Source organism: Lepidochelys olivacea (assembly GCF_965140295.1).
Source record: "Lepidochelys olivacea isolate rLepOli2 genome assembly, chromosome: 8".
NCBI classification, from domain to species: Eukaryota; Metazoa; Chordata; order Testudines; family Cheloniidae; genus Lepidochelys; species Lepidochelys olivacea.
Window position 1 is genome coordinate 83,253,351 of NC_140418.1, and position 12,368 is coordinate 83,265,718.

The 12,368-nt window shown below is 37.8% G+C and overlaps 1 protein-coding gene across 1 annotated transcript in view; it reads right to left on the reverse strand.

Annotated features, from left to right (window-relative positions):
• GIPC2 (GIPC PDZ domain containing family member 2) overlaps positions 1-12,368 on the reverse strand; it is a 44,583-nt gene that overhangs the window by 16,508 nt on the left and 15,707 nt on the right. The window contains 1 exon segment of the mRNA XM_084637109.1: positions 8,591-8,771. Within this exon segment, the coding sequence (XP_084493235.1) occupies positions 8,591-8,771 (181 nt within the window).

The following is a 12,368-nucleotide window of genomic DNA, read 5'->3' on the forward strand; positions in this document are numbered from 1 at the left end:
CAAGTGTCACAGCTGTGTCAGCCTACATTTTAAGTGTAGATCAGACCTTAGCTTACAGCTCCAAGCCTATTCAATGAACAGACCTCAAAGCTCTCTCTCTAACTTTTTGCAAGGTCACACTGTGCTCCCCAGCTACTGCTTTGCTTTCTTGATGTTTTGCCTCTACCTCCTTCTCTATTCTGTTGTCAGTTTCCCTGGGCTCTGCCTTCCCTCACCACACATCTACCCAAAACAATATTTAGCAAAAAGCCCCTGGATGGGTTTACATGCTCCTTTCGTCTTAGGTGGCATCTTATCCTTACAATTATGTTAATTGAAGGGTGAGTTCATTACTATCAATCTCAACCCTTTATAAAGCTGCACTGAGCTCATAACAACACCCTTTCATTAAGGCTGTACTGTGAGCACCATCGCTACTTGGGTCAAAGCGGCAATTTAACTAGGTTTGGAACTAGATGAAGGTTCTGTCTGCTTCTTCTGTGCCAAGCACCTGGATCAGTTTCAAACATGTAGGATGGGATTCTTGGGGTGAAATTCTGGTCCTACTGAGTTTTGCCATTTACTTCAATGGGTCCAGGATTTCATACCTAGTGCTCATCTATCCCTGGGCCTCCTGGTTTAATTTTGGGTAAGACTTGAGCTGCATTTTAGTAGTTATAGAAGAAAGCCTGAGACCTCTTAGACATGGCATGTCTCAGCCTCACAGCAGCAGTGCCACTTAGGATAGAATTTTATCTGTAAGGTTGGCAGCATTGTTCTGATCTGTCAACCCATAAGCAGCTGAACTGGCCTTAATCTGTTGACTGATGTGGGTGTTGCAGGGCTGATTGTACAAAAATGGACTTCCTATCTTCTTAATCTGGTAATACTCTCTCCACCATTTCATTCCTTTGTGCTGGTGGGAGCTGGGAGAATATGCTGAAAAAGTATCCCAAAAGCTTAAAATTCAGAACTGTCAAACTGTGGCCCATTATCACTGTTTTGTTCTTCTTCTGCTTTATTCCTGATTCATGTGGAGTCTGTTTTAAGCCATTAATTAGGAGTCATTTGCAGTCTGTCCATGTGCTATCAGCTGCAAGACTGGAGCAGTTGTGCACTGATTGTAGCGGACTAATGCTTTATAGACTGGTACTGTTTAAGGTGTGAATGTTACCTTAGCTTTGTTTTTTAATGTTTACATTATAAGAAAATGTACTTGCCAAATCTTAACTCTGAGTTAATGAAGATTCTTTGTTTGGGAATATCTATACATACACACAGATATATACACAAATATATACATAAACTATGATACACAGCATTAGTTCTGTATGTGTTAAATTAGTTCATTACAGGTACAGTACTTAGTTCAATGCTGCACATATACTATATTTATGACAAAATAAAATAGAAAACCACTGTTTATGAACTAGCTAGAAATCCAAGTTAGGAGAAGATTGAGTAGCTATATAATCTCAAAATAAATACTGTACATTGAGAACAGGTGGCAGTGTGGGCTTACACTAGCCCAGGGGTCGGCAACCTTTCAGAAGTGGTGGGCCGAGTCTTCATTTGTTCACTCTAATTTAAGGTTTCGCGAGCCAGTGATACATTTTAATGTTTTTAGAAGGTCTCTTTCTATAAGTCTATATTATGTAACTAAACTATTGTTGTATGTAAAGTAAATAAGGTTTTTAAAATGTTTAAGAAGCTTCATTTAAAATTAAATTAAAATGCAGAGCCCCCCAGACCGGTGGCCAGGAACCGGGCAGTGTGAGTGCCACTGAAAATCAGCTCGCGTGCCGCCTTTGGCAGGCGTGCCATAGGTTGCCTACCCCTGCACTAGCCTTTTGCTTCTGGAAACTTAAGTACAGCATTCAGGTCACAAGTAAAAATGGTACTACAAGCATACTACAAACTTTTCCACCACTCATAATCTATTTAAGAAAGTCTCAGAAATGAATAGCAGGGGTTTTACAGGTCTGAACTGCATACAGAATTGTCACAGTGAACCTTTCATGAGCACCAAATCCATTCACTAACTTTTACACATTGTAAAATATTAAATGACTGTTTCAAATGAGATTGAACTATCCAGAACAGTGAATTTTAATTTTTTTAAGTACTGTAGAAATAATTTTACAAACATTCTGAATAAATGTTGATGCATCAGACTACACAATTTCCAGATAACACTTTGTGACGTTATCTGATTAAAATATGACCATATAGATAATTGTTGCAACCACTGTTATATATTTGCAGCAAATATTGTGCAAAGGTTGTCAAGTAAGATGTCTATGAAAAGGTTATGATTATGCTATCTGTATGTGTGTATCATTTTTGTATTTAAAGTGATAAATATTGGCATTAAACCTGGATTTCAAAAGTTTGCTCCTGGGGTAACACCCACGAAGTAATCAGCCAGATATGTCATGTAAGGTATCTGCAAAAATGTTATAATTTGCCAAATACGATAATCTTGTTTATACATTTGTATCACCTTTGTATTATACGTTATAGATATGTATGTCTGTATTTCAAACTTGTGTTATGCTTCTGGGTGACACCCCCACGCAGTTTGGCATTAGCACTGCCTAGCCTGCTTGACGGCCCATTAAGGACCATCAGCTATACAACTGACCCATTGAGAGAAGACAGATACACCTTATGACTCAGCAAGGCATGCAGGGACATGCCCATGGACAGAACTCTAAGGCTTCCAAGCCATGTGCTGAGCGGCTTGTGTTTGAAACTGAGGCTGTATGGCAAAAGACTATAAAAAGCAGCTGCATCTTCTCCATTTGGTCTTCAATCTTGCTTCTTACCTCTGGAGGAACTTTGCTACAAACTGAAGCTCTGAACAATGGACTGAATGACCCATCCAAGCCGTGGATGTACTCCAGAGACTTGACTTAAGCCAGCAATTTATTCCATCACTACTATAAGCCTGAGCCAAGAACTTTGCCATTACTGTATATAATTGATTCCTTTAACCAAATTTTAACTTTCACCTTTCTTTTTATAAACCTTTAGATTTCAGTTAATAAAACTTGGCTGTAGCGTGTATTTGGGTAAGATCTGAAACATTCATTAACCTGGGAGGTAATGTGTCCAATCCTTTGGAATTGGTAGAATCTTTTCTTTTATATGATATAAAATTTACAAAAATTTTCATCATATTTGATGTGGGTACCTGGATGGAGGCCTGAGGCTGGATCACTTTAAGGGAACTGTGTTGTTTGGACTTCTGAGTAACCAGTAAGGTAATAAAGAAGGTGTTGCATGCTGGCTTGGTAAATCTAGCTATTGGAATATCCACCAGCTTTATGGGGATTGTCTGCCCCATTCTTTGCAGTTCACCCTTATTGAGTGACCATAACTCGTCCCCACTAGGGCCCTGGTCACACACTTATTACTAAGAAATCCTTTCTTCAGTTACTAAAAATCTGTCTCTCTGTTTCAACATACATTATTTCAGCATATGACTGAGCTAAAAAAAAAAAAAAGCATTGGTCTCTATCTAAAAAGTGATACAAAATATATTTTACTCTTTTTTACAGAATTTTTAAAAAAGTCTCGTATTACTTTAATTAACTGCATTACTTTAATTCTTTCCATTGGGAGCTTTACACTGTCACTTTATGCCTGACTTTTCATCCATGCTATTATATGCTCATGCATAGGGAAAAAACAACAACTTGGTTATCAATTTTAAGAAAAACAGCCTATTTGCATATTCTCTTGAAAACTGCTTCATAAAATTAGTGACTAGTGTTCCTAAAGAGATGCATTATTCACGTTAGCACTATTACTCATGTATTATATGAGGAATTAGAGTGGAAAAATACAGAGTGGGGGGCTGTAAGAAGTTGTAATATAATTAAAATATAATTCCAAATGCAAAAGTAGAGTCAGAGTACCCAGGAATTTAGTAGTATAAAGCCTTTAAAATTGTTCATTATCCTTCCAGAATTACCCCTCAGAAGAATTCCCTGTCCATGACATTTTCTTAATAATCTTGCTTTTAAAAAGATGAATCTTTAGTATTTTACATTCATTTTATTCAGATGGGTTCCAGTTGGTTGCTTTATTAGTCTATAGAGTCAGATTATGTGAGGAGAATTTCTACTTCTTTTCAAATTTAAAATTCACTTTTCAAAACACTAATTTTACTTTATTTCATTTTAATAAACTGATGCTGTACAGTCTCTATTACTCACATTTGTTTAACCCTCTGTATAGTTTTTGTGCTCATGGTGCAGTAACAAGGAGGAAGTTAAATTCTCTTTAACAAGAAACATTTCAAATTCTCATTCCTGATGAAGGATACATCTACATTAGCTCTACCACCAGTAGTATCTTTACTCATGATTTGACATCTATAGTTGCTATTGTAGATTTGCAACAGGCGCCCAACATTTTGGCCAAACTGCCTGTAAAGTTATACTGGAGAGAACAGGACCTTTTTATTAATTCTATCACTATTCACATTTTAAAAAATTGTGCTATAGTTCCTCCAATTAGCTTCTGTTGATGCCAAAACATTTCATTGAGGGCTGACCACATGCCTACCCAAGGGAAAGCAAGAACCCTTTCTTACTCAGGCTACCCATTTGCCTAGCTTACTGCTTCTCCCGAGCAGCACTCCTGGATGGGGAATGGGGGCACAGTGGTGGGAAAATGAGCAAACCTTTTGGGTCCATCATACCCCTACTCACTGGCCAGAATAACTGAGCCAAGGTGTGTATGTTTGCGGGGGAAGAGGAGGTGCAGCTGGTAAATTACTATTCTTCCCTCCTCCCCTGGGAGCAAGGAGTGAGCAGGCATGACACAGAGGTGTGACTCCCAGGCACCATGCCTTCTGCAGCTATTCTTGGAGTAATGCAGCTTAAACACTGCCCCTTGCTCAGGAATATGCCTAAAGTTCCAGGCTAGCCCCACGTGGTAAGAACTCAAGCTATGTTGACACAATTTCTTCTACATACTGGAACTATATGTTTTTTGGTTTTTTTATTTTTTTTTAAACGGTAACAAATGGGCTGTGGTGAATATAATTCCATTTGCGGTTTATATCTCCTCAAAATCCTACATAAACCAATTTCCTAATACAATAATTCAAAGAAAGACATTACCTATATAGGACACACAACATTTTTACGTTTTGAGAGGAGGAGGGGAAAGTGTTCCCTCTCCAAGTACCAACATCTGCTAGTATCCCCATGTCTAGAGTAAGAAGTATCCTAGAAGATTTTTCTCATCCCTGTTGAACTATTTATTTTGAATATCAAATGATATCAAAATCAATTGTCTCCATGTTGCCATTTGCAACATGTTTTATATTCTTAGCATCACTATTAAGTACATATGTGCAATATAAACATGTATATATTTAACAAATATATATTTATGTTTAGAGGTAACACCCGCACCTCTCTTACCATTCTGTAGCACCAAGCATAACACACATACTTCCAGTTTCTTTCATTCTGTCTAATTAGTGCAGTTATTCTGACACCAAGTGTCCACACCGGTGCATTACAGTCTTCCTAGATTAGTCACAGATTACAATGACTTGGAAAACAAATATTTCAACTTGCTGCTGAAATTGGAGGTAGTGGTGGAGAACCCAGAATTTGGGGTGTATATGCCAATGGTTATCAATGATTTATCAATATTTTATTTTGAATGATTTACTATGTGGAAAAATATTGTATAGAAAAGTTTATGGGATGAGGATGCGTTTGGAAGCAAGCACCTAATGGGACCGACGTGATCTAGCCCATAGTGGTCTGCACTGCTGACAAACTTCAGAAAGCACTCACCATTCCAGATACAATGCTCAGAGGAGCTGAATGCAAGAGGCATTCATTCATTATGGTATAGAAGGGTACAGCTTGCTCAGGAAGGACAGGCAGGGAAAAAAAGGGAGGAGGTGTTTCCTTATGTATTAAAAATGTATACACTTGGACTGAGGTGGAGATGGAAATATGAGACAGACTTGTTCAAAGTCTCTAGGTAAGGATAAAAGGGGTAAAAAACAAGGGTGATGTCATGGTAGGGTCTACTACAGACCACCAAACCAGGAAGAAGTGGATGAGGCTTTTTTTAAGCAACTAACAAAATCATCCAAAGCACAGGACTTGGTGGTGTTGGGGGACTTCAACTATTCAGACATCTGTTGGGAAAATAACGCAGCAGGGCACAGATTATCTAACAAGTTCTTGGAATGTATTGGAGACAAATTTTTATTTCAGAAGGTGGAGAAAGCTACTGGGGAGAGGCTATTCTAGATTTGATTCTGACAAATAGGGAGGAACTGGATGAGAATTTGAAAGTGGAAGGCCACTTGGGTGAAACTGATCTTGAAATGGTAGAGTTCGTGATTCTAAGGAATGGTAGGAGGGAGAACAGCAAAATAAAGACAATGAATTTTAAGAAGGCAGATGTTAGGGAATTCATAGGTAAAATCCCATGGGAAGCAAGTCTAAGAGGAAAAACAACTGAAGACAGTTGGCAGTTTTTCAAAGAGACATAATTAAGGGCAAACAGCAAACTATCCCATTGCCTAGGAAAGATAAGAAGTATGGCCAGAGACCACTCTGGCGTAACCAAGAGATGTTCAATGATCTGAAAATTTAAAAAAAAGTCCTACAAAAGTGGAAAGTAGGTCAAAGGATTACAAAGGATGGATATAAACATATAACACAAGTATGTAGGGAAAAAATTAGAAAGGCGAAGGCATAAAACGAGATCAAACTAGCTAGAGACATAAAGGATAACAAGAAAACATTCTACAAATACATTAGAAGAAAAAGGAAGACCAAGGTCAGGGTAGGCCCGTTACTCAATGAGGAGGAAAAAACAATAACAGAAAATGTGGAAATGGCAGAGGTGCTTAATGACTTATTTGTTTCGGTTCTCACCAAGAAGGTTGGTGGTGATTGGACGTCTAATATAGTGAATACCTGTGAAAATGAGGTAGGATCAGAGGCTAAAATAGGGAAAGAACAAGTTAAAAATTACTTAGACAAGTTAGATGTCTTCAAGTCACCAGGGCCTGATGAAATGCATCCTAGAATACTCAAGGAGCTGACTGAGGAGATATCTGAGCCATTAACGATTATCTTTGAAAAGTCATGGAAGATGAAGAGATTCCAGAAGACTGGAAAAGGGCAAATATAGTGCCCATCTATAAAAAGGGAAATAAGGACAACCCGGGGAATTACAGACCAGTCAGCTTAAGTTCTGTACTCGGAAAGATAATGGAGCAAATAATTAAGCAATCAATTTGCAAACATCTAGAAGATAATAAGGTGATAAGTAACAATCAGCATGGATTTGCCAAGAACAAATTGTGTCAAATCAACCTAGCTTTCTTTGACAGGGTAATAAGCCTTGTGGATGGGGGGGAAGCAGTAGATGCGGTATATCTTGACTTTAGTAAAACTTTTGATACTGTCTCACATGACCTTCTCATAAATAAACTAGGGAAATGCAACCTAGATGGAGCTACTATAAGGTGGGTCCATAACTGGTTGGAAAACCATTCCCAGAGAGTAATTATTAGTGGTTCACAGGCATGCTGGAAGGGCATAATGAATGGGGTCCCGCAAGGATCCGTTCTGGGTCCGGTTCTGTTCAATATCTTTATCAATTATTTAGATAATGGCTTAGAGAGTACACTTATAAAGTTTGCGAATGATACCAAGCTGGGAGGGGTTGCAAGTGCTTTGAAGGATAGGATTACAATTCAAAATGATCTGGACAAACTGGAGAAATGGTCTGAAGTAAACAGGATGAAATTCAGTAAGGACAAATGCAAAGTACTCCACTTAGGAAGGAACAATCAGTTGCACACATACAAAATCAGAAATGACTGCGTAGGAAGGAGTAGTGTGGAAAAGGATCTGGGGGTCATAGTGGATCACAAGCTAAATATGAGTCAACAGTGTAAAACTGTTGCAAAAAAAGCAACCATCATTCTGGGATGTATTAGCAGGAGTATTGTAAGCAAGACATGAGAAATAATTCTTCCACTCTACTCTGTGCTGATTAGGCCTCATCTGGAGTACAGTAACTCCTCACTTAACATTGTAGTGATGTTCCTGAAAAATGCGACTTTAAGTGAAACTATGTTAAGCGAATCCAATTAAACTGCCTTTACTTTCCAATACTCTTACTTCTCCTTTCCCCTAATAGTAACCCTGATATTTACCTAGAAAACTGTCAAGTCAATTTTTTGCACTGATTTTCACCCATTTTTAAATTTTTGTAATAAACACTGATAAATTCCCAGGAAATCTGCAAGAAAATAAAAACTGAAACAGGAATATAGCTCACAAGTCAAATAAAACTGAACTATAATTATAGTGAAACTTGAGCAAAAGACCACCTCCCATAGGTAGCATCTCAACATCTTAAAGTACCCTCAAGGTTTCCAGTTCAACTATGTTCTCCTATAGATTAAAAACAAAACACCTCAACTCCTCTAGGCAACTAGGTTACCTAGGATAAATTTCACTGTGTTTGAAAAACAAACAACAAAACAATGCAGGCATGGTATTTCACTTTCCAGTTACACGGGGTGGACAATATGCACGTCACTCACCAAATGCTTTCATAGGCTCTATCAATGTTAGTTTAAATGTCTGACCCTTCTCCAGTCCTTTTAATAGGTTGGCAACTTCATAATGACGACAACCCACCATATTTTTTCCATTTATAGATTCTATATGATCACCCACGCATATCACTTTGATTTGGTCGACAAGGCTGTCTTCTTTAATATGCTGTCAGATAAAAAAGCATTTATATTAGTTAGAAACAAAACTGAACCAGAGGTTCTCATGTACCATGCCTTGATAATCATTCAAAAATATTTAATCTGCATTTAATATAAAATTGCATTTAGATGTGGCACAAAACGCATTTTGAAATCTGCTTTAGAAATGAAGCTGAGCTTAAGTAGATGTTGGATTATTAAAAGATTTTTTACTATAAACATGTTTATAGTTTAGTATGTTTAAAATTACCGAACATCTCTCAGAACACCATATGTTCCCACACTTCCCGTGCACCCCACAGACACACATTATAGTATTTCCACTGAGATAACAACGAAGTTATGAAATCAGTGTTCTTAATTGGACATCTCACGGAAAACAAATCATCTAAAATTTATAAAAATGTCTTTTATAACAGAAGTTAGTATTTTTTTTAATCTTATGGTGAATGAATTATAGAGGATAGAAAATCCCAAAACATGTAAAGATGTCTAGCACTTGCATCATCAGAGCATTTTAGGGGCAGAATTTATAAATATAGGACTTATCATTCAAATTTCAATTTTTATATGAATTAAAAATATGTTGTAGTATTAGTTTTTCTACGCGTGAGTCCCATCTTTAATTCCCTTACTTCGGTGGAGAAACTATAACATAATCATACAACTTATTATCCTGAGTAGTTAGGGTGAGATAGGACTTTTATTCCAATCTTCTCCTGAAATACATACTATTTCAGTGAGAACTGAGTTTATTTTCAAGTAAATCCATTCATCCAGCTTACAAAATGACATAGGAAATAAAATATTGTTGTCTAATATTTTAACACCTATCCTAGCAGCCCGTGGTCCCAATGGGGGGCAATTCTCCTCCTACAAGGTTTCCATGGAACTGGGGGTCACTTATAAGCAGTGGTCCCATACTAAATCAGTACGGCTGCCGTCGGAGCAGTCCCAAGAATCACTTGGGCTGTGTGGTTGAAATGCCACTGAAATTTGACCCGGACGCTTGACCATACAGATGGAGTATCAGCTGGGACAAATTTCAACAAGTGGCATTGTGACCTGGCACACAGCGTCGCAACACCACTCCAATTTAGCCCAGCTGCCCCTCCATCCAGACAAAAGGGTGACTGGGCCAAAGGGTGTTGAGACCTGGTGCACAAGGAGTCTGTCCCAGTGAAGTACAGGAGGATTTGCTGAGAACTCAGCTCATGCATTGTGTAGGTGGAGAGGGGAGACTCCCCAGCCGAGGCAGACTCGAGGTCCCTGCTAGGGTGGGAAGGAAGGGGGACAAACAGGAACCAGAATGGGGTCCCTGCCAGGGAGGACAGGGACTGAAATTTCTCCCCACAAAAATATCTGAACTGGAGCAACTGCTAGGAGCATAACTGTCTCAAAAGCCTGCTTCCAGTGTGTGTGCCTGTGTCTGAGCAAGACAAAGGGAAGCCTGGTAGTATATGGTGTTCTGTTAGACATGTGGCAATTTTAAACATCCAACAGAGTTTAACTCTGATAGCACAAATCATTTTAAAGTCTAGATTAAAGCCTCTGAGAAGACTCAGTTGGGAGGGCAGGGGGGAAGAGGAAGGCATGTTATACACACAATGAATCAGGCCCAAAATGCTGCAACACATTCCTGTTATAAAGTGCAAGGTGTATCTAGCAAAAGCAGTGAAATCTCATTACATTCAATCCCCACTTAGTTTCTTTACTTAAGCAGATGTTCTTATTATCAGGATCCAAATTAAGTGGTGTTGACTGGAAACATGTATGTGGTACTTCAGACTACCTTTTGTATTCCAGGCTAATTATAATAACTTTTGGGTGGACTGTTAAAAGAAAGCAGGGCTATGCTAGACACTGCCACTGAGATTCAATGTTTAATTTTCAAATGGTTTACAGTCCATTTTAAAGGGTATGTCGTGCATTTTCAATGCAGTGCACAGAGAATTAATTACACTGTTCCAGTTTTAAATAATCAGATTTGCACACCTATAACTTCGTACATCATACTATAATGATGTGCTCTTAAGCATCTACAAAAATGTCCTTTTCCCCAAATAATAACTCATGGATGATTAGTTTCACTCCAAAATATATCTTCCCATTTAGCTATAAATCCCTAAAAATAGGATTTTATAATAGAATTGGTGACAGACTGTTGAATACAGCTTTGCAAAAGTGACATGATAATACTGAATTGAAATGAATGCTTTTATTATAAAGCAGAACATTAGATCTTAAAACAAAAGCACCACTGTTTTCAACTTCGTCCATAAAATCTGACCATGCTGTCAACTGCTTTAGAAACTTACCCTTTTAAACACAGAACAGTAAGTAGTTACAAGCAGGAAGTGATTATAACTATCAACAGATTACCTAATACAACAGGGATTGTTATTATTGTACTGATTAGATGACATGGTATTAAAAACACTGGCAGCCACAGGAGTTTTATCTATACTAGGCGCCCCACTGTTGTTGCCACAGGTAGAGCAGAAGAGGTGCTAGCAACAGTGGAAAATATTTGTCAAAAACTCCAAGGACAGAGACAGTCTAAAAGAAAGATGAGATACAGCTGAGGCCCAAAATAGTTTTATTACTATTTTTAAATGAGTTAAATGTTTTTATTATTTATTTTGCTTATGCTTGTGGGCTTCACAGTGGAAGAGGATGTTTAGAAAAGTTTTAAATAAGGAGAATTGGGGATGGGTGCATAGGAGATTGAGAGGGCCTTCCATACGCATGGAGTAACAAGGTAAGATGATGATAAGAGTGACAGAAGGACCTATGAAAGAACAAAGGGCGATACTGTACAAAATGAGATTAGTTTTCTGGGCTGGAGTGGGGTTTTGAAGGTGATGTTAAATTTAAGCATGAGGTCCTAGTGGGTGATCGGGAGCCAGTCTGACAACTCTAGTCTTAATATTTATGAATCTATTAATTCTGTTTATGTCCCAGTTCCTCCAGTGTGACAGTTCCAGACAGCGAATGTATTTGAATGTACAGGCCAGATGCTGAACATGCTATTTTAGAAAAAGCTTCCTTTATTTCTACCACTAAATTTATCCCTAATCTAAGTGGCTTTCAGATTACTTTTCTCTTCCCCTTGGGCTCTCTGTCCCTGTCTTATCATGCCAACCACTCTTAATAAATAAAAATAACTAGGGCTGTCGGTTAATTGCAGTTAACTCACACAATTAACTCAAAAAAATTAATCACGATTAATCGCAGTTTTAATTGCGCTGTTAGACAATAGAATACCAATTGAAATTTATTAAATATTTTGGATGTTCTTCTACATTTTCATGTATACTGTATTCAGTGTTGCAATTGAAATCAAAGTGTATATTATTTTTATTACAAATATTTGCACTGTAAAATGACAAAAAATAGTATTTTTCAATTCACCTCATAAAAGTACTGTAGTGCAATCTCTTTGTTATGAAAGTGTAACTTACACATGTAGATTTGTTTTTGTTATATAACTGCACTCAAAAATGACAGGTTTCAGAGTAACAGCCGTGTTAGTCTGTATTCGCAAAAAGAAAAGGAGTACTTGTGGCACCTTAGAGACTAACCAATTTATTTGAGCATAAGC